Source organism: Beta vulgaris, chromosome 9 (genome assembly GCF_026745355.1).
Source record: "Beta vulgaris subsp. vulgaris cultivar EL10 chromosome 9, EL10.2, whole genome shotgun sequence".
Taxonomy (NCBI): domain Eukaryota; kingdom Viridiplantae; phylum Streptophyta; class Magnoliopsida; order Caryophyllales; family Amaranthaceae; genus Beta; species Beta vulgaris.
Genome location: NC_079210.1, coordinates 50798350 through 50822189, shown reverse-complemented (window position 1 = coordinate 50822189; position 23840 = coordinate 50798350). Strand labels below are relative to the sequence as shown.

General features: G+C 37.1%; 1 protein-coding gene across 1 annotated transcript; it reads left to right on the top strand.

Annotated features, from left to right (window-relative positions):
* The first annotated feature begins 18160 nt into the window (after positions 1 to 18160).
* Positions 18161 to 20402, top strand: LOC125493368 (desmethylxanthohumol 6'-O-methyltransferase-like). Its single transcript, XM_057392023.1, has 2 exons — positions 18161 to 19034; positions 19609 to 20402. Exons 1-2 carry the CDS (start codon positions 18243 to 18245, stop codon positions 19915 to 19917), a joined length of 1101 nt encoding a protein of 366 aa, XP_057248006.1. The 5' UTR covers positions 18161 to 18242; the 3' UTR covers positions 19918 to 20402.
* The last annotated feature ends 3438 nt before the right edge of the window (positions 20403 to 23840 follow it).

Sequence of the window (23840 nt, the reverse complement as noted above, 5' to 3'; positions counted from 1 at the left end):
AGAGAGAAAAAGATAAAGTTTATCCCTTAAATCAAGGATTAAAAGATAAAGATTTTTTAAGTGATTTTCGTCCTAACCAAGCCTATAAAAGGGAATCAGAATTCACTTTTAAATCTCACGCTTTCAGAGAGAAAATCGAGTCTAATAAAAAAGCTGAAAACTATTTCCTTGGCACTGAGCATAGCACTGAGCAGTTAGGTTTAAGTTACTATTTCACAATTGTAATTGTCCTCTATTTGCTTGACTAAGAAGCACATCTTTGAGGATCGTTCTTTCTTGTAACTTTTACATTATAGAGAGTGTCAACACTTAGAGTTAAGTGTTGGGAGTCATTACTAGGGTTAGTAGTGAGGGGAATCGTATTGTATCAAGAGTTTGATATTATAGGATTCAAAGAAATAAAAGAGTTTTTGTTTTCTTGTGGACGTAGATCTCAGAGGTGAGATTGAACCACGTTATATCTTGTGTCAAATCTAATATCTTTTAAGTTTATTATTCGCAAAAACACAAATTAGCAATTTTCGAGTGTTCAGCTCAGAGCCTGGCACTGAGCTGTGAAAGGATTTTTGCGAAAATCGATTAGATTTCTCACTCAATTCAACCCCCCCCTTCTTGAGTGTTCCCTTAGGTTACAACAAGTGGTATCAGAGCAGGCTATTCTCGTAAGACTCACATCTAGAGAATAGAAATCATGAACACACAAGACGACTTTCGCGACAAGTATTCCAAGTGTCCAATTTTCAACGGGAAAGATTATGGATGGTGGAAGACCAGGATGAGGATATACATTCAAGGTTCTGACTTTCAATGCTGGAGAATCATAAAGACTGGACCTCTTCCTATTCAAAACAAAGACGATAAGGTAACCTGTTCGACAAAAGGAAGAGGAGTACAATTCTGTTGACTACGGAAAGGCAGAAAAGAATTTCAAAGCTATGAGTATTCTCCAATCTGGAATTGGACCTGACGAATATTCAAGAATCTCTGCATGTACCACTGCTAAAGAAATTTGGGACACATTGGAATTGGCACATGAAGGTACAAACGAGGTAAAACAGTCTAGGATAGATTTACTAGTCCAACAATATGAACTGTTCACAATGACTAAGGATGAATCTATTAAAGATATGTTTACCAGATTTACACTAATAACTAATGAACTAAGATCTTTAGGAAAAATCTATTCTTCTGAAGATTTAGTTAGAAAAGTGTTAAGAAGTTTGACTAATAAATGGCTTCCTAAAATAACTGCTATTCAAGAGGCTAAGGATTTATCAAAACTCTCACTAGAACAACTCATTGGTTCCTTAATGACTCACGAACTTGTTTTAGACTCTAAATCAAGTGAACCAAAGAATAAGGGTTGGCCTTAAAAACTGAAGTAGAAACGGATGATAGTGATAGTGATGAAGAACTAGCCTTTCTAACTAGAAAATTTCAAAACTTTCTGAAAAAGAATAGGAATAACAACTTCAGGAGAGGTGGAAACTCCAAAGGTAAAGGCACTACTTTTAACCCTAAGAAAAGTGCTACTAACTCTGGTTGTTTCAAGTGTGGTGAGTATGATCACAGGATTAAAGAATGCCCTCTGTGGGATGAAGAAAAGCCTAGAGAAAAACGAGAGCAGTCTAAGAAGGAGTACAAGAAAGCCATGATCGCAGCAGTCTGGGGAGACTCGGATTCTGACGAAGATCAGTGCCACGCTCAGAGCCACGAAGCAAAATTATGTCTGAATGCTGTACAGACCACTCTGAAGACGGCACTGAGCCATGACGACTCACATCTATGCTTGATGGCTAAAAGTTCGAACCCTCTTGAAGAGGAAGAAGACAGTGAGGTAAGTCTAACTTCTTTAAAACCTTCAATTCATCTTCTTTCCAAAAGTAAGCTTGTCATATTGCTTGAAAACGTAATTGATGATTGTCAAAACATGAATGATAATTTTGATAACATGAAAAAGGAAATAAAAAATTTGACCAGGCTAAAAATTGGATTAGAAACAGAATATAAGGAATTGCTGAAAGAAAACAAAACTCTAATAAAAAGGATTGACGAGAAAGACTTAGAGATAAACACACTAAAACAAGAAAAGACTCTAGTTGATAATCTCGTAAACAACTCAGTGCCAGTCACTGAGTTCCAAGCTGAAAAGTCTAGTCTTGAGGAACAAATTGAAAATTTAAATCACGAGTTGAATGAACTTAAAAATTCAAGACAACAATCTGAAATTGTCCCACTACGCTACCTAGTGATGAGAAAATAAAAGAAGAACTGGATAAGGTTAAAAAGGACTTAGAGATTTCCCGAAAAAGAAGTAGTGATTTGAACACCTCAGTTGAATATTTGGAATCACAACTTTCTATTGCTCGAAAGATGCACGAAAAATGGACCAATGGGAAGAATGCTCTAAATTACCTAACTTGCACCACAAACAACACGAACAAAACAGGATTAGGATATTCTGACCAGCGACTCAGTGCCAGGCTCAGTGCCAGACCCTTCGAAAGAGACTTTCGAAAAAGAAAATATGTTGGCCTTCCTGAATATCTTATTTGCAACTTTTGTGGAAATAATGGACACCTAATTGAGGACTGTAACAAAAAGAAAAATCGAATTGCAAAGAACATTAAACATGTCACTCAAATCTGGGTTAGAAAAGAATTCTAGATGCTCAACGTAAGAAAAAGGGACCCAAACAAGTATGGGTTCCAAAACTAACAAGTGATTCTTGTGCAGGTAAACGTGAGAGGAAGCAACCTATGGTATCTCGACAGTGGTTGCTCAAGACATATGACTGGTGACAAAACACAATTCCTCTCACTAGTAGCCCACAATGGAGGGTGTGTTACATTTGGCGACAACAAAAAGGGAGAGATCATTGGAATAGGCAATGTCGGCAAGTCTCTAACACACTCCATCGAGAATGTTATGTTGGTAAATGGACTGAAACACAACTTGTTAAGTATATCACAACTGTGTGATAAAGGTAATGTTGTTGAATTTCAGGCAAATTTGTGCCAAATCTTGAATATGAAAACTAGGGAAGTAATTTTGGAAGGTAAAAGATTAAACAATGTCTATATAATCTGTCTAGATACCTTACCTAATGAGAAAATTTCATGCATGAGTGCCCTACAAGATAATCCACTACTTTGGCATAAAAGACTTGGACATGTTAGCTCTAGACTGCTTAACAAATTGAGAAAAATGGATTTAGTAGATGGTTTACCATCCATAAACTTTGATTGGGAAACAATTTGTAATGCATGTGCTAGATGCAAACATGTTCGATCATCTTTTAAGTCAAAGACATTTGTTAGCACCTCTAAACCCTTGGAACTAATTCACATGGATCTTTGTGGCCCAATGCGTGTAAGGAGTAGAGGTGGTAGCAAATATGTGTTGGTACTTGTTGATGATTTCTCTAGATTTGTTTGGACATTATTCATTGGTGGGAAAGATGAAACATTTGATGTTTTTCTTGTTCATATTCGAAAAGTTCAAAATCAAACAAATTGTAAATTGCTGTCTGTCCGTACTGATCATGGCACTGAGTTTGAAAATACAGATTTCGAAAATTCTGCAATGACAATGGAATTGATCATAATTTCTCTGCACCAAGAACACCACAACAGAATGGAGTTGTAGAAAGGATGAATCGTACTTTAGAAGACATGTCTCGAACCATGCTTTACAAAGTGGCTTACCTAGAAATTTTTGGGCCGAGGCAGTAAGTACTGCATGCTATATATATAACAGAACTAAAGTACGATCCATCTTGAATAAAACTCCATATGAACTGATCAAAGGTAGGAAACCAAATATCTCTCACTTAAGATGTTTTGGATGTACTTGTTATGTTCACAACAATGGCAAGGATAATTTGGGTAAGTTTGATCCAAGAAGTGATGAAGCAGTGTTCATTGGTTACTCTCCTCATAGCAAAGCATATAAAGTATACAACAAAAGAACAATGCGTATGGAGGAGAGTGTCCATGTCATATTTGATGAATCTGATAAAAGCTTACAAGATGTGCAGGTAGATGATGACGAAGACTTCTCTATTGGACTGATTAGAGAGTCACGAGACAAACAGCATGATGAGAATCAACCTGAAACAAGTTCTGAGGCTCAGAGCATGGCACAGTCTGAAGAACAAATCAACAACTGCGACGAGAATGAAAAAGATGCAGAAGAGATAACTGAAACTGTCGAAGAAGAAGTGTCGGCAGAACCAACAGAAGCTGAAGAAAACGAAAACAACAGTGAACGCTCAGAGCATGGCACTGAGCCACAGAACGAAATTTTCACTCCGAAGAAGTGGAAACACCAAGGATCACATCCTACTGACCTAATACTCACAGACATATCAAAGGGAGTCCAAACTCGTTCATCTCTTCATAACTTTTGTGCTTTCAATGCTTTTATATCTGAAATTGAACCATCTAATTATAAAATTGCATTGACTGACCCTGATTGGATTTTGGCTATGCAGGATGAGTTAAATCAATTCAAAAGAAATGAAGTTTGGCATCTAGAACCTCGTCCCACTCATCAATCAGTAATTGGAACAAAATGGGTTTTTAGAAACAAACTGGATGATAGTGGGATGATTGTTCGAAATAAAGCCAGACTAGTGTGCCAAGGCTTTAACCAACAAGAGGGAATTGATTATGATGAGACCTTTGCCCCTGTAGCCCGTTTAGAAGCTATTCGAATTTTGATATCCTTTGCAGCTTTTAAAAATATTAAACTTTTTCAAATGGATGTCAAAACTGCATTCTTAAACGGGTACTTAAAAGAAACAGTGTATGTTGAACAACCTCCTGGCTTTATTGATCAAAATTTTCCTAAACATGTTTATAAACTAGATAAGGCACTTTATGGTTTAAAGCAAGCTCCTAGAGCTTGGTATGAACGCCTATCTATCTTTTTAATGGAAAATGGCTTTAAAAGAGGTTCAGTAGATAGGACATTGTTTCTGAAAAGTAAGGGGGAAGAATTGCTAGTTGTTCAAATTTATGTTGCGATATTATTTTTGGAGCAACTACAGAATTATTATGTCATTATTTTGCTGAACTAATGAAGAGTGAATTTGAAATGTCTATGATGGGAGAATTAAGTTTCTTCCTAGGTTTACAAATCAAGCAACTGGATAATGGCATCATGATACATCAACAGAAATATGTGAAGGAACTATTGAAGAAGTATGGTATGGAAGATTCAAAGACTTATCCTACACCTGTACCTACTGCACTTAAGTTAGATCTGGACGAAAATGGTAAGAAAGTAGATGAAACAATCTACCGAGGTATGATAGGTTCTCTTCTTTATTTAACTTCAAGTCGACCAGATATTCTTCACAGTGTATGTCTCTGCGCCAGATTTCAATCATGTCCAAAGGAGTCTCACTTCAAAGCTGTCAAACGAATCCTTAGATACTTAAGAGGCACTACTAACTTATATCTATGGTATCCTAAAGGAGGCAACTTTGACTTGATTGGTTTTTCTGACGCAGATTATGCAGGATTTTTAGTAGATAGAAAAAGTACCTCTGGAACAGCCACCTTCTTAGGTCCTTGCTTAATCTCATGGGCTTCCAAAAAGCAAAATTCCGTGGCTCTTTCAACTGCAGAAGCTGAATATGTTGCAGCCGCATCTTGTTGTGCACAGGTATTATGGGTAAGACAACAACTTAGAGATTTTGGTGTTGATTGATAATGTGCCCATTATGTGTGATAATACAAGTGCCATAAACATCTCTAAAAATCCTGTTCAGCATTCACGTACAAAGCATATAGAAATCAGATATCATTTTTTACGTGATCATGTAGAAAAAGGTAACATAGCCCTTGAATTTATTTGTACTGAAGACCAAATAGCTGATATTTTCACTAAACCTCTTGCTCGTGAAAGATTTGAAAAGCTTAGATTAGCCTTGGGGTTGATTTCTAGTGCCTAGTTGATTTATGTGTTTATTTGATCCCTTTGCAAACTCAAGAGTTCAAAAGATTATACCTACACTAAGTCAGATGTTTGATTTAATTCAAGACTCCTGAAAAGGCTATTGATGCTGTCCTGATAACTGACACCTAAGTTGCTTCAGAAAAATTCCATAAAAAATTCCAACAAAAGTATCACAATTTTCGAAAATTTCCATTGATGTTGCCTTGACTAAATTAAAAGAATTTCGAAAAATAGTTTTATAAAAAAAATTTTTTTTAAAAAAAAAAAAAAAAAAAAATTATGCAAGGTCTTCAAAATATAACATAAGTGGAGTCTCACCTACCCTCATAAACACAATCCACCTAACCCTAAACACTTCCCAATACCCGGTTTTTTTACAAAAACAAAACCTAAACCCCCCACCTTCCCTTCCCTAAAATCGGCTTCATTTCAAACAAAACCCTAACCCAACTTTTTCCCTTCTCTCTCCTCTACCCCACATCTCTTACCATGCGCCGCAAGATGGTGGCTCGGCGGATGGCTTACCGGAAAACCAGATCTCAAAACCCTCAACCGTCTGGCACTCCCTCTCCTCCTCATTCCCCCCCTCAACCGTCGCCTCCACCTTCCCCTCCCACTCAGCCTCCACCGACACAACCAACCTCACCCACCGTTCGTCGCCCAACTCCCCGAAAAAGACCCGCACCAAAACCCTCTAACCGCAACAGAAAAACTTCCGCTGCTACCGCACCTCCATCCTCTGACCCTTCTCCGTCCACGCGTCGCCATCCGGCCACAAACACCGGCGCAAAGGTTCTGTCTGGGCGAGTTTTTGCAGATCTGTGGCGTCAGCAACCGGTTTTCAAGTTTTTTCTTGACGCCATACAATCTCAAGGTTGGTCTAATTTACTTTCCTTTACTGATGCTGTTTATGAAAAGGAAGTTAAAGAATTTTATCAGACTTTGGAAATTTCACATGTGCTTGAGTTAAAAGCCGAAGTTAATGGAAAATGGATTCATATGGGTGTTGATAGGCTGGCTGAAATTCTTGGGGTTTCTTATGTCGGATTTTCTGAGTATAAAACACAATCTTGGCCGTTTATTTATGGGGTTGATAATGCTGAAATTAGTCGCACACTTTCTGACCATCCTCTTCCACATGCTCAGATCTTTCCTACCTCCTATCTCTCGGCCAAAAATAAACTACTTCGTAGTCTGATAACTAAAACCATTTTGCCTAGGGTCGAAAGTCGTGGTGAGGTCTTGATTATGGACCAAATTCTGCTGTGGTTGTTGATTCACGGTCAGCCCATTAATCTGCCCATCCTTATGATGCTACACATGCAACATGTTTCTCAATCTCCTCATTTTTATCCGTATGGTTTGTGGTTGACTCGGATTTTCCGCGAGTTTGATGTGCTGTTGCCTACTTCGGTTGGGATTACTGTCAAAGATGTTATGAGTGATGGTGTTTTGAGCAGAATGGAGTTATGTGTGCTAAAAGATGAATTGTTCAAGAAAGATTTTCTGGGTTTTAAACCAAGAGAGGCGTGTGAAGGGTGCTTGAAAATGATGGAAGATATGAAAGTTATGAAGGCTCAGATGCAGCAGCTGTTGGCTAGACAACGCGCCAGTGACACTCTAGCTGCCCAACGTCACCGTCAACTTATGTCCAAACCTTGATTACCATCTATTTCTCCTAGCTCCACTTTAAACTTATGATGATGGCTTGTAGTTTTTGTTAAACTTGTGGTTTTTGTTAAACTATTTTGGTACTTTTGGATGCTTTTTGGATGTTTCTGTTGATTGTGAATTGGTGTTGGTTGTAGCACCAGCATCCCTAGCCTACTTGGTTGAGCTATTGGATTATTTTGGATCTGTTCTGAGTATATGTGTGTTTTTTTTTTTTTTTGTCTTTTTGATGCTTTTTGAGAATGACAAAAGGGGGAAAAGCAAGCATATAATATTGACTAGAATCTTGATGATATCCTAGGTTGAGCTAATGTGAATAAAATATAAATGAGCATGTAGGGACAAGTGAATGATTGAAGCTATTAATCTGAGGTACGGATAGAGTCTAAAAGGGTACATAAAACCATGCATTGTTTGAGGGGGAACAAAAGTCAATATGCATACTTTAAGGGGGAACAATTGTTTATTTAACAATATTATATTCATGAGTTTGTCATCATCAAAAAGGGGGAATTTGTTGTGCATGTACATGTTATGTTTTATGCACATGTTATGTTTTGATGATGAAAATTAATATAAATGTTATAGCATGAAAGTATGTAACAGTTACAACAGATGCATGAAGAAGAAAGAAATTGATAAACGAAGACTTTGAAGAAAAAAGAATCAAGAATGAAGTTCGAGTTTATAATTTCTTAGAATAGTAACTTTAGATTCAAATGTAATATGCTTAGTAATATGTAATGTGCTCAATATAGAAATATAAAGTTAATATAATTATTATCTTCTTTGAGCTAAGAAAGTAAATGATTATATTAAAATTATATTTCTATATAAAAAGGAAATAAGTTTTTAAAATCAGAAATCAAAAGGGATTAGGAAAATAAGTTTTTGATAAAACCGAGTTAAGAAAAAGATTTTAATAAAAATAAGTTTTTGATAAAAACCGGATTTTAATAAAACAAGTTTTTGAAAAAGATTTTGATAAAAATCAGTTTTTGATAAAAACGTGTTTTCTAAAGAAAAGATTTTTATAAAACAAGTTTTTATAAAAACGTGTTTTCAAAGAAAAGATTTTTATAAAAACAGAATTTTATAAAAACGTGTTTTCAGTTTTTCTAAAAGGATTTGGAAAAATACTTTAAGTTGAAAAAGAAAATCTTTATGAAAAACTTATCTTTGTTTGTTTAAAAGATAAAAGAGAGAAAAAGATAAAGTTTATCCCTTAAATCAAGGATTAAAAGATAAAGATTTTTTAAGTGATTTTCGTCCTAACCAAGCCTATAAAAGGGAATCAGAATTCACTTTTAAATCTCACGCTTTCAGAGAGAAAATCGAGTCTAAGTAAAAAAGCTGAAAACTATTTCCTTGGCACTGAGCATAGCACTGAGCAGTCAGGTTTAAGTTACTATTTCACAATTGTAATTGTCCTCTATTTGCTTGACTAAGAAGCACATCTTTGAGGATCGTTCTTTCTTGTAACTTTTACATTATAGAGAGTGTCAACACTTAGAGTTAAGTGTTGGGAGTCATTACTAGGGTTAGTAGTGAGGGGAATCGTATTGTATCAAGAGTTTGATATTATAGGATTCAAAGAATAAAAGAGTTTTTGTTTCTTGTGGACGTAGATCTCAGAGGTGAGATTGAACCACGTTATATCTTGTGTCAAATCTAATATCTTTAAGTTTATTATTCGCAAAAACACAAAATAGCAATTTTCGAGTGTTCAGCTCAGAGCCTGGCACTGAGCTGTGAAAGGATTTTTGCGAAAATCGATTAGATTTCGTCACTCAATTCAACCCCCCCCCCTTCTTGAGTGTTCCCTTAGGTTACAACAAAGATGTTATGACTGGTTAGGGATCACACAATAATCAAGGAGAGAAGCTCGAAAAACCCAATTGTAATTGATAAGTGCATATTCTAACATCATTTAGTTGTATATTATGGTGCATTTTATTGTAATATTAGAGCATTTATATTGCATTATTGCATATTTAGGTCCCTTTTCATAAGTTACGATGCTTTCATAAGTTATTTGATCTTTTGATGTAATATCAGGTACTTTGAACTCCTATTTGAGGACATGATGATTAAGCCGGGTAGATGACCTTCAACAAGATATACCATGTGCCCAAAATGGATTTAAAGTGAATAAGATACACACGACTTTATGTACTTGTGCGAAATATGACACATCTGCGTCATTCTATTCATAATGTTTGAACAAGAATGATAATGAGGTAATTCCAACTGGGTTGAAAACTAGACTTCAAGAACTTTGATATATTATATGTACGAAATAAAGCTTTGGATTAAAATGTATAGTTGTTCAAAGTTGAGCTAAAACATCTGCCTCTCTCGCACGTCCGTGCGGATTTATGCTCGAACGTGCATCTAGCCATCAATCGCACGACCGACTGAGATTTCGCACGACCGTGCAAAATGTTGCTTGCAGGTGCAACCTGCTGCAATGTCGTATCTTCCGCGTGACCTAACTTATGTCAGTTGATATTGATCTTAGCTTATAAATATGACTTTAATGCTTATTTTCAGTAGCTTAAGTAGATATTATATCAACATTATTAATTTATATATACTCAGGGTTTTTAGAGAGAGAAACTTGTAGATCTCAATTGTTATTCAAGACTCTACCTTTCTTCCTTTAATTCAAGTATATCTTTTCTTCTTCTCTTATCCTTGTTTTCTATTATGATGTTTTATTATTCTTTTTATTTTTATTTTTATTTATTTCAATTATGCTTTCATAGTTTTATAATCTATGGTTAAGTTGAATCCTAGTGTGAATTAATACATGATTATATCTTCACATTCAAATTCTTGCTTAATTGATTGTGCACATTTCAGTACTAGATTAGGGATAACTAGTATTGTTATCATTATTCCATTGTCTTGATCACAATAGGAGTTGGTTTTGACGGATTTGAATTTTCAATTAAGGGCATGAAGTTCTCCACGGGAGTAGGTAGAATGGATTGTTAGGAAGTTAGAGTGTCACGTTTAATTAATGTCTTTAATTTGCATGATTTCACGGGAATAAGCTTGAGTGCATACTAGGTAAGCCATAGATATTCGAGAGAGGTTTATGGCATTTTATAGGGTGTACTTTTCCTTGTGAATATTTAATTAATTAGTTTGGGGTAGGAAGTATTATTTGAAGGATTTTGTCCTCGATCAAGTGTAATAAACTAAATAATATTATGATAAATTATGGAGATAATATATTCAATATTATTAGATGATCACAACGTTTTGCTAAAAGCTAATTTTGATTTGTTGGACTAACATGATTGGGCGGCCAACTACTAGTATTATTGAGTCCTATGAGGTCACACAAGTAATGACACTTGGATATTACCCAAATCCATTTGTGAAATGGGTTGGGTGATTTTATGATGGGTGGGAAGAATTGTACTCATGAGTTTATTAGGCTCATAATGTATGATATTATGAGGCAAAATAAAGCCTCATGAAACACCACTTTGTAACCACCTTATATAATGATGTGGGGGTTACAAAAGTGTTGGTAACATTACATCATTTTAGAGAGGAAAAGCTTATTTTCCTTGCTTTTCATCCCTTTTTCCCATTCGGCTCTCTCACACCTCAAAAGCAAGAGAGTTTTTCTCTCTTCCGTACTAGCATACGTGGTGATCCAAGTGTTGTTCGTGGACCAATACTAGAGGAACGACGCTTGACTAGGGATGGGCAAGGGTAGGGTCTGGGTCGACTCCAGCTGGACCCTAGACCCGGACCCTAAATATTTTTGCAGACACAAACTCGGACCCGGACCCTAAGGGTCTGAAAAAATTAGACCCTGACCCGGACCCTTAGGGTCTGGAGGGTCCAGGCCTAAATTTATTATTTTGCTAAATTTTCAGCATTATTAATATCAATAATCATCTGAAATTCGCATGAAACAAACACAAAAAATCGCATGAAACAAACACAAACATATAAATTGAAAAAAAAAATGAAACAAACACAAACACAAACTTATAAACTGAAAAAAAAAAACGAAACAAACACAATTCACAAACATAAAACTGAAAAAAAACGAAATAAAAACACAAACATACAAACTGAAAAAAAACGAAATAAACACAACTTACATAAGGGTTTAGAATGGGTGTTTTGGTGTTTTGGTGTTTTCGTTTAGGTTTTAGTCTTTTAGAAAATCAGTTTGTTTTTTCAAAATAAAGTTAAAATGTATATATTAGATAAGTTTAGGGTCTAAGGGTCGGGTCTGGGTCCAAAACTTTAACACCCGGACCCAAACTCGAACCCTAAAAAATTTACTTGGTCCCAGACCCGGACCCTTAGGGTCTGAAAAATAAAGTTGGACCCAGACCCTTAAAAATTAGGGTCGGGTCCAACATGGTCCGGGTAGGGTCCTGGACCCATGCCCATCCCTACGCTTGACGTTTGAAAAGGATCTCCACTAGAAGGTTGTGGTGTGCAAAGGAATTCACGCATCAAGAGCTATATTTCTATACTATTATTTGATTCATACTAGTTTATGCAATGATCTTAGGATAGATTTTCAAGTATATGATACTTGGTTTTCCGCATTATGCATCTAAGTTCCTACATTATTGTATTAATTTATGCTAGTGGGGATATTTAACTCAAGAGTCTTTTAATTTGATATTGATTAGTATAGTCTATTCCACCATTACTCTTGATATTAATCTCCTTTAGTCTTATCATTATTTAAAGGCTAATCATAAAACAACTTTCTCTCCATGGGATTGACTCTGACTTACCTTACTACATAATTAGAAGGTTAATTAGTTTATTTATTTTTATTAGATACACGACACGCCTATCAACCATGCCAAAAAAAAATCGAAAGCCAATCTCCAACTTTGCCACTTCATTCTTTTCATAACAGAAGGTCTAATAATGGCCATAAGATTCCTCCATGTATCAAAAAACATTAGCCTTTAGCTAAATAGCAAATTATTTGAATTTTTTCCTTGAATAATGCAAAAGTGGGTTTTAATTTCAGAAATATGGCCAAAAAAAAAATTCCTGCGTACCGTCCACGTAGGACGGCACGCGAGAATTTTTTTCTACTTAAGTAAAACCGCTACTTGAAGTAGCGGTTTACTGATTTTTTTTTCATACTTAAGTAAAACCTTGGCGCTGATTGATATAAACCGCTACTTCAAGTAGCGGTTCATTAATGAAAACCGCTACTCCAAGTAGCGGTTTACTGAAATCCGCAACTCCAGAGTTTGATATGTGCTTGCAACATTTTGCCCAAGTAAACCGCTATTAAGGGTAAACCGCTACTTGATATAGCGGTTTATATATATAAATCGCTACTTGAGATAGCGGTTTATGTGTATAAACCGCTGCTGTGAGTAGCGATTTACGTGGGCAAAAACAAAAAAAAAACAGTTTCTCGCATGTCGTCCTACGTAGACGGTATGCAGGAATTTTTTTTTTTTTTGAGGCATATCTCTGGAATTAAAATTCACTTTTGCATTATTCAAGGAAGACTATTTTGACCGTAAATTATCTGGAGTTGAAATAAAGTAACTAAGATTGACACATAAAATGGTCCGCAAACAATGTATAGCACGTATGAACCCATTTGCCACTAGCCGCTAGGTCACTTAAAAGAGTTTGGCGTCGCATTGGAAAGTTGTTGGATGTTGGAACTTGAATTATGCAAATGTTCGTACTATTTTTTTTTAATTAGGAAAATAAGTTAGCCCAAGAGCTAATCCCTACAAGGCTACTAGCTTGTAGGAAACACCAACACATTGGCTGGTAAGGCATGTATATCATGTTAAGGAAATACTTTAACATAATGCTGGGGTAGGATCGAACCCCTAACCTCAAGAACCAAGGGGGAGCGCTCTACCCACTTGAGCATGCTAAGGAAATGTTTGTACTATATGAATATGGATGGAGACATTATTTGACCAATGAGAGACTGAGAGGTATCCAAGCTAGTCAAATAATAATGTAGGTTAGTGTTGAGGTGGCTGTTTTCTAATTCCAATTTTTTGTAGGAATATAGGATTAGGGTGTTGGAATGTAGAATTAGTCTTCACGTGGCTGTTTATTAATTTTAATTCCAAACTCGTCAGAGATAATGTACGAGGAAGACATGGGTATAGTTGTAGAGTGAAAAATGAATTTAGAAAACATTGCGTACGTCTTGATTCTTGGATTATCTATTTTTCTTTTTATCGGAATGTAGGACTAGTTTGAGGTGGCTGTTTTTAATTCAAACTTTTGTAGGAATGTAGGGTTAGAGTGTTGTAATGTAGGATTAGTCTTCTGGTGGCTATTTACTAGTTCTAATTCCAAGCTACTCGAAGACGGTCTGACGGTGTAGGAGTAGGGGTGAAAGTTCGGTGTGCGGTTTGGATTAGGGCCTAATCCAATCCGATCCGAATAAAATTTGGATTTCAATTTTTCAATCCGAATCCAAACCAAATAGGGTTTGAATCCGATCCAATCCAATCCGAAATTTCATACTCTACATTGGATCCGATCCGAAAATCCGATTTTTTAAAAACTTTAATTTCTTGATGAATAAATTAAGCACAACAGCAGCCTACTAGATATAAGAAATGAGGAATTAACTGCAGTTAGTGCTTTAGGGGAAGGATTGAAGTTCTATGTGTATTTGGACTATGGAGTAGGTTTTTTGATAATAAAAAATCAGTTAAGCACTTAAGCCCAATCCAGATACATAATACAAGGCATATTACTATTCGGTTATATTGGATTTTTGGATCCAATTACCTTCAATCCAATCCGATCCGAAAATCCAATTTTTCAAAAAATCTCAATCCGAATCCAATCCGAACACAGTTTGAATCCGATCCGAATTACTAATTTGGATTGGATGTAGGGTTAGAGTGTTGGAATGTAGGATTAGTCTTCTGGTGGCTATTTACTAGTTCTAATTCCAAGCTACTCGAAGACGGTTTGACGGTGTAGGAGGGTGACATGGGTATAGTTGTAGAGCGAAAAATGATTTAGAAAAAGAGTGCGTCTTAACTCATATGTGCAACATGCATGTTACACCATTTTTTATTTTTTTTTGAGGGAATGTTACACCATTATTTATTGTGTAAAACATCTCACATGTGTGAATTAATATGAGTGTTTACATCATTATTATTCTTTTTAATGTCATTATTTGCGTATTTCTTATCATTTTGGAGTTGTCTCACGTAATTGTTTGTAAATTTGTTTCATGTCATTTATAAAACTCTTTCATGTCATTATTACAGACTTTTAAGACACAATTTTTAGCAAACTTATATCATTTGGAGCTATTTATTTTTTCGTATTTCATTATTACTTGTCAACTCATTATGTGCCGCATCATTATTAATCATTTTTGTATCATTTTTACTCATTTTTATGTTATTTTTCAGCAAATTTGTACCATTTTATCTTATTTCAATATTATTTATCAATTGTTTATATATCATATCATTATTATTCATTTATATGTTATTTTACCTAGTTTTATGTCATGTTCAGCAAACTTGTATCAATTTCCCTATTTTATTATTTTTTATCAACTCTTCATATACTATATCATTATTATACATTTCTATGTAATTTTTACTCAATTTTATGTCATTTTTCAGCAAATATTTTATTATTATTTGTCAATTCATTTTTGTTTCAATTTTCTCATTTTTATATCATTTTCAACAAACTTATATAATTTTTGCTTAATTTGTTTTTATTTGTCAACTCTTAATATATCATATTATTATGATTCATTATATGTCATTTTCCAACAAGCTCGTATTATTTTCTCTATTTCTATATCATTTTACTACTCTTTATATATATACCTTATTATTACTACAAATTAATATCATTTATATAAAAATGATATCATTATTTGTCAATCAACAAATTTATATTAGGAAAAATTGACAACAGAGGTCTCAACTTTGGGTGATAATTTTTTTAAAAGGTCTGAACTATTGATTAATCTGTGTAGATCCCAACTTTAGGGGTATTAACTTTTAGCGGACCTTAGTGACTTGAAACTGGCTAAATAGGTCATAACTTGTAAAACTTGGGTCACACCAGAAGGTTTAATTGAGGGAAGGAAGTAGGAACTAGGTGAGATTTTTAAAAAAATTGTCAGTTTTAAGTCACCGAGGCCCGCTAAAAGTTAAGACCCCCTAAAGTTGGGACCTACACAGGTTAATCAATAATTCAAACCTTTTAAAAATTATCGCCCAAAGTTCAAACCTCTATCGTCAATTTTTCTTTTATATTATTATTATCTCTTCTCTTTTTTTTGTTTGAAGGGGCAGAAATTTAAAAACCTAACATCCACCCACCGGCCACCACTACACCTCCCACCTTTACGACGCACCACCATACCACCACACCACTGCTCACACGCCACCACCAGCATCGCCACACCACCGCTCACGACGCACCAGCACACAGTGGTGGATCCAAGAATCTAAAAATAGTTGGTCACACAGTATGTAGCTCGGAATCAGATATGGAAACGGGTACGAAGATGGAAAACACCAAAATCAAAATTTAAAAAAGGGGTACGACATAGATTCAGATAAAAGAAAAAACAATTTAACTAAATTTAAAAAATGGGTACGACATAAATAAGTGACTTACTGAGCACCAACAACGCAGCGGCAAGGCAACACTGACAACGGTTGACCATATTTCAACATGAAACTAGAAATGCCCATTTAAACCACACGAACTACTCAAATGTGCAAGATTTCATATCATTCACATACAATACATCTACCATCATCTAATCAAGTATATATTCATCAAACTAAAACTCAAGTACATCTAAAACGCCAATATTAACAAAAACAACCCTCGTCCTTCATTCATCCCTAATGGCTAATACACATTTCTCGATTCACAATATCCAACACAAAATTCTTCATTCTTCTACAACAACACCACCTTTAGGAATTCAATTAAATTCCACATTCAAAAATTCACATACAGCCATTTGCTAAAACGACGCCTTTAATTTTATAGTATTTTGATTAATTCAATTGAATAAAATTACACAATAAAATAAGGATCTAATTCCTAATTCACTTCCAATAAAGTAACAATCCACAAAATCTTGAAAACTTTGAACATCAAAAGGAAAACTTAGAACATCTAATTCCTAATTTTGAAAACTTAGAACATCAAAGGAGCTCATCAAGATTCAAGAACAGTACCTCGAAGCTCGAGGTTGCAAGTACGACTGTCGAGTGTCGAATATCGAGAATTAGGGTCTTTTTTGAAGATGGAGTGAAGGCTGGCATCCGGCAAGTACGATTGTCGATCAGCTAATACTCGAGCAACAATGAAAGCCTGCGAATTGAAGACTTTAGGGTTCGACTTCTTCGACAACCGCGAATAGAGAAATTGAAGATTGAAGCCTTGAAGGTCATGAAGATCTGAAGATTTGAACTCACGTGTGGCCGAACGACTCAACCGCCGACGACGAAGGATTAGAGAATGACCGGACCGCCGACGTCGAAAGAAGTGAATACAACAAGAATGTCACTCTTTTTCGTCCGCCAAAATCGAACGCTTTTTGTGCTGGGTCTGGGTCTGGGTCGTGGGATTCGAGAAGGAGAAAGAGGCGGAAGAATTAGGGTTTAGCGTGAAAGAATGAGCAGCGCTGCTTTTGATTTTTTTTTTTTTCAAAAATATTAGTTGGTCACGTGACCACTTGGGACCACATTTAGATCCGCCACTGATCAAAAGTATTGTAATTAAAATGGAACTGAGTTACTATGATGTGTTTTTTTTGACAGATAGGTCTTATGTCTTACTCTTCTTATGCAATTTGATTAGTTTTTTATATATTGGTAATAAACTATATATATATGCTAGAGCCATCCTGTCATGTTTCTCTCCAAGCCCTTTCTGGGTGATGTCGATGAGTTTGGATTAGCGTCTTACATTGAGATGTCAAAATGACATCTTACAAAAATTTTGATACCAAAAGTAAGTTAAATTGGTATTAAAATAGAATCACTTGGTACCAAATTAAAATTGAGCCATTTTGTACCGATACTAAACTAGCCCTTTGGTACTTAGTAGTAAAGTATACATATTGGTACCAAATGATTTTATTTTGATATCATTTTAACTTAACTTTGGTACTAAAAGTTTTATGAGATACAATTTTAACATTTTACTATGAGTTACCAACACTTTTCGAGCCATAATAGCGGAATTATGAAATCTCACTCCGAAATGTCTGTATTGAGACCTCAACCCTTAACCTAGGTTATCAAACATAATACAAAACTTAACTTAGTTATCTCCTATTGCTCATCTTTAGACTATTAAGTGCCGGGTCAATCTTGAAGTAGTTCCTTGATTGATGACATATGAGGCAGCCTGCAGCCATCCTGCTGAACACGTAACAATTTAATTTTTATGGCAATTTGTCCACGGTCCAATATTCTTGTTTGGAAAAGTTCTTTTTTCCGCCCTTTATATACAATTCTTCCTGCATGCATGTATAACTCAAGGAAAAATAATCCAACTTAAGTACTAAACTCTAAAGAGTAGAATTAACCGAGAGAATAATGGGGAGCAAAGAATTAGCACTAGGAAATGTGAATGAGGATGCTGAGCTCCTCCAAGGCCAGGCCGAGGTGTACAAGCACCTCTTTGCCTACGCAGATAGCCTTGTGCTAAGATCTGCTGTTGAGCTTCGCATCGCCGATATCATTCACTCGCATGGCCAAGCAATGAGCTTATCTCAAATAGCCTCAAAAATAGCTTCTTCTTCCCTTAATATCATGTGTCTTGAACGAGTCATGCGTATGCTCGTTCGAAAGAAAATCTTCACCGCTCATTGTAATGAACAACCATCAGGGGAAACCTTAACATTGTATGGTCTAACCACAACCTCTATGTGGCTCTTGCATGATCAAGAGCTTAGCCTAGCTCCTGCATTTCTAACCTTCACCGACCATTCGTTCACGAAACCATGGTACGAGATTAGTCGTTCGATCAAGGATGGTGGGATTCCTTTTGTGAGGGCTCATGGGGAGTCCTTTTGGGAAATGACATCTAACAATCCCGAGTTTAATAAGTTGTTTAACCATGGCATGGCCACAATTACTAAACATACCTTAGATGCTATCATAAAAGGGTATAAGGATGGATTTAGTGAGTTAGAAGGCACTCTTGTTGATGTTGGGGGTGGCATTGGAAGGTTAGTGGCCAATATTGTTAAAACATACCCTCATATTAAAGGCATTAATTTTGATGTGCCTCATGTTGTTGCTAATGCTCCCTTACATCCCGGTGTCACCCATGTTGGTGGTGACATTTTTAAGGAGATCCCATCTGCCAGGAATATAATTATTAAGGTATGTTGTGTTTACGTACATTTTCATATACATTTCATCTTGTTTTGTGCTGATACTCGTTATATTAGGTAAAATTGACCTCAAGATCCCAAACTATGGAGCGGGTGCACTTAGTACTACGAACTTTGACTACTAGCTAAAATACCACCAACTATGAACTTAGGTGCAATTTATATCATTAATGACGCCGGTTGTTCATTTTCTCATCGAAGACGGTGAATCCTCGCTCATTAATTTGAGGAGCTTAAGCTATTTACTAGACTTGCATAATTTCACATTAAGTCACGTGCTACTATATCCTGACCTTAACCTGGACCAACTATTTCCTTTATATAACTATGTCATATTACCAAGCATTATTACGTAAACCAAGTGTTAAAAAACTTTAATTATAACTTGAGGGGTTTATGGAATTTTAATTAGTTCATAAATCTTGGCATTGAGTTATTCCCATGATATTGAATCATGTCTACAGTCTACATTAATGCTTATTATAATTCGTACAGTTTACTTAACATAATATATCCTGCATATCCATAACGTAACTTAATTTGTTTATTTTGTGTGAATGTAGTCCGTTTTACATGATTGGGATGATGAGGACTGCTTAAGGATCCTAAAGAACTGTCAAAAAGCAGTATCCCAGAAAAAGGGAAATAAGGTGATAATTGTTGACATCGTTCTTCATCCTGATGGAGAAGGGCTGTTTGATGATGCAGCCATTACCCTTGATATGTTGATGATGACAAATTGCATTGGTGGCAAAGAGAGGACTGAAAATCAATGGAATAAATTGTTGAAAGAAGCTGGATTTACACACCTCAACATCATCCCTTTACCAACTACAATGTCACTGTCCATTATTGAGGCCTTTCTTCACTAATCAAGTTGTGAAACGAGTGACTTGCGATCAGCGCGAGTGGTGCGCCCGCACCAAGTAAAGGTGCGCCCGCACCAGGTCAGGTGCGCCCGCACCAAGGAGGGGTGCGCCCGCACACTCGTCACGACGGATTTTCAGTTGTTGAGGCAGAAGCAAATGGTGCGCCCGCACATTTGTCTGGTGCGCCCGCACCAGAAGCCGGTGCGCCCGCACCAAAAGGTGGTGCGCCCGCACCTATCGGGAATTCGGCTTTTTCCCGGTTTTCTGTTTCTTGTTTAATGAAGGGTTTAAATAGTGCCCTAATGGTACGCTTTGTTTTCTACCACAAATTAGAGAGAGAGATTAGAGAGAAACACAATAGAGGAGATTAGAGAGAGTCTTTGAGATTCAATTGAATTGAATCTTGCCTATTGTACTTGTAATCATCTCGTTCATAGTGAAACAATCTTTTCCCCTGCCTTGAGGACGTAGCTATCAAATTGATAGTGAACCTCGTTAAATCTTGCGTGTTCTTTATTCGCTTTCTTGAGTTTATTGCTTTGTTAATCGCTTCCGTTGCAACAAACTTGGTATCAGAGCTTGAGATTAAAATCAGCGTTAGGGTTTTGGGAAGATGAATACGATGAACTCAAAGATTGATAAGTTTACGGGGAGGAACAGTTTTGGGCTATGGCAGATAAAGATGCGCGCTTTGTTGAAGCAACAAGGCATCTGGAAACCTCTTGTCAAGAGTGACAAGAGTGGAGCGGCTGGAGGCCCTAGCGAGGCCGAATTAGAGACGATGGAGGAGAAGGCTCACTCCACGATTTTGCTGTGCTTGGCAGACGATGTGATCACAGAGGTTGCAGATGAGATCACTGCGGCAGGTCTGTGGGCGAAGTTGGAGAGTCTCTACATGACGAAGTCACTCACCAACAAGTTGCTTTTGAAGCAACGGCTGTTTGCCTTGCGTATGCAAGGAGGTACGTCTCTAAGAGATCATTTAGATCAACTTAATACTATTTTACTTGATTTGCGTAACATAGATGTTAAGATTGAAGATGAAGATGCTGCTTTGATTTTGCTTGTTTCACTTCCACATTCATATGAGAACTTTGTTGAGTCATTTGTTGTTGGGAGAGAGACTGTGACCCTAGAGGAGGTGAAGTCAGCACTTTTTACTAGGGAGTTGCGCCAGAAGGCGGCAACGACTGAGAGTGGTGGAGATTCAGGGGCTGGGTTGGTGGTGAACTCGGCTAAGGGAAGGGTCCTAAGAAGAAGAAAAATTCTAAGGGTAAAGAGACCAATCCTAGGAATGTCTGTCACTATTGCAAAGAACCTGTCCATTGGAAGAATAAATGTCCCAAGAATCCTAAAGCTTCCAATGCTAACATTGCACAACAGGATACGAAATATGACTCCGAAGAGGACCTAGCATTAGCTGCTGTTGATATGCCTAGTCCGTCTGATCGTTGGATTTTAGATTCGGGGTGTTCTTACCATATGTGTCCAAATCGTGATTGGTTTACTTCTTATGAGTCTTGTGATGGTGGTAATGTTACTATGGGTAATGATGCTGCTTGTAAGGTTGTAGGAAGGGGTTCCATCAAGATAAAGACTTTGGGGGGTGAGATTCGTACATTGATGAATGTTAGACATGTTCCACAGTTAAAGAAAAATCTGATTTCTCTGGGTGTCTTAGATGAAGGAGGGTTTACTTTTTCTGGCTCGGATGGGGAACTATGTGTGTGGAAAGGTTCGAAGGTGGTGCTTAAGAGCACTAAGTTGGGTACTCTGTATGTTTTACAAGGTACTACTCTGACTGGTTCTGCTAATGTTGCATCTACAAGTTCTGAGGAGATGACTAAGTTGTGGCATAGACGACTTGGGCATATGGGTGAGCGAGGGATGCAGATATTATCCAAGATGAACCTTCTTTGTGGCCACAAGGTGAAGAACCTTGAGTTTTGTGAGCACTGTGTGTTGGGTAAGCAACACAGGACTAAGTTTGGGAAGGGGCTGCACATAACTAAGGCGACGCTGGATTATATTCACTCAGATTGCTGGGGGCCTGCTCGGGTAGAAGGTATAGGAGGATTCAGTTATTTTGTGACTTTTATTGATGATTTCTCCAGGTACTGTTGGCTTTATTGTTTAAAGCACAAGGGAGAGGCTTTTAAGACTTTTGTGCAATGGAAAGTCTTAGTGGAAAATCAGACAGGCAAGAAGGTTAAGAGGCTACGTACGGATAATGGTTTAGAATTTGTTAATGATGAGTTCAATGAGCTTTGCAGGGACGCAGGGATAGTGAGACATCGCATTGTCAGGAAAACACCACAGCAGAATGGTGTTGCAGAGCGCATGAACCAGACTTTGCTAGAGAGAGTTCGATGCATGCTTTCTAATGCAAGGTTGACTAGGAAGTACTGGAGTGAAGCCGTGAAAACGGCATGTTATCTGATAAACCGTGGTCCTCATACAGGTATTGACTGCAAGGTACCTTATGAGGTATGGTCTGGGAGAAGTGCTGAGTATTCTGGTTTGCGTGTTTTTGGTTGTATGGTCTATTATCATGTGAATGAGGGTAAACTTGAACCAAGGGCTAAGAAGGGTTGTTTTTTGGGGTATGGAGATGGTGTGAAGGGTTACAGGATTTGGTCCCCATCAGAAGGGCGTGTTATACTTAGTAGAGATGTTACTTTTGATGAAAACACTATGTTTGTATCTGCTAACAAACCTGCAGGTGATACTGATGAGAGCACAGATGAAGGATCTGAGCAAGTAGTTGCTCCAGATCCTACTCCACAGGTTCGAACTCAGGGGAAGGATAATGAGGCTCCAGTAAGTTCTCCCATTGTGGAGACTAGTCAGAGGGATGTAGCTGTTGTTGATGAAACAGCTGATGTTGAGTCTGATCATGAGGAAACTGTTGTTGAAGGTCAGAAACGACCTAGGAAGAAGCCGCAAAGACTGATCGAACAGATAGAGGGCAGGAATGTTCCTGGCCGAAACTGCTGTGTAGAGGAGATGATTGGTTATGCATTACATGTAGCTGAAAATATTGAGTCACCTGAGCCAATGTCCTACAAGGAAGCAGTTTCTAGTAACGAATCAGCTAAGTGGTTAGTTGCTATGAGTGAGGAGATGGAGTCTCTTCACAAGAACCAGACATGGGAACTAGTGAGGATACCACAGGGTCGTAAGGTGGTTGGTTGCAAGTGGGTTTTCAAGAGGAAAGAGGGAACTTCAGAGGGTGAAAGTGTCAGATATAAAGCCAGGCTAGTTGCAAAAGGGTTCAGTCAGAGGGAAGGGGTCGACTACAATGAGATTTTCTCGCCAGTGGTTCGTCATACTTCTATTAGAGTGTTATTAGCAATGGTAGCACATTTTGATCTGGAACTTGAGCAGTTAGATGTGAAAACAGCTTTCCTACATGGGGAGTTGGAGGAGGATATTCTGATGAGTCAACCAGAGGGGTTCGTTGTTCCAGGAAAAGAGAAGTTTGCTTGCAGTCTGAAGAAGTCCTTGTATGGACTTAAGCAGTCACCTAGACAGTGGTACAAGAGGTTTGACAGCTTCATGGTTGAGCATGGTTTTGACAGGAGTCCATATGATTGCTGTGTTTATCATAGCAAGGTGGAGGACGGTTCATATATCTACTTATTGTTATATGTTGATGACATGCTTATTGCAGCAAAGAAGAAGTCAGACGTGGTGAAGTTGAAGAAGCTTCTGAGTTCCGAGTTTGACATGAAAGATTTGGGAGCAGCAAAGAAGATTCTTGGCATGGAGATCTATAGGGATCATGGACGGAAGAAACTTTTCCTTTCTCAGAAAAGTTATATCTTGAAGGTACTTGACAGGTTTGGTATGAGTACTGCGAAATCTATTGATACTCCTGCTGCTGCAAATGCTCGTCTTTCTGTTGTGCTTTCTCCTCAATCTGA

Bases quoted from the DNA above. Each gene is read 5' to 3' on its own strand.
- LOC125493368 (XM_057392023.1), top strand. From the start codon at position 18,243: ATGGGGAGCAAAGAATTAGCACTAGGAAATGTGAATGAGGATGCTGAG. The intron at 19,035-19,608 runs GTATGTTGTGTT...GTGTGAATGTAG, and splicing joins CCAGGAATATAATTATTAAG to TCCGTTTTACATGATTGGGA.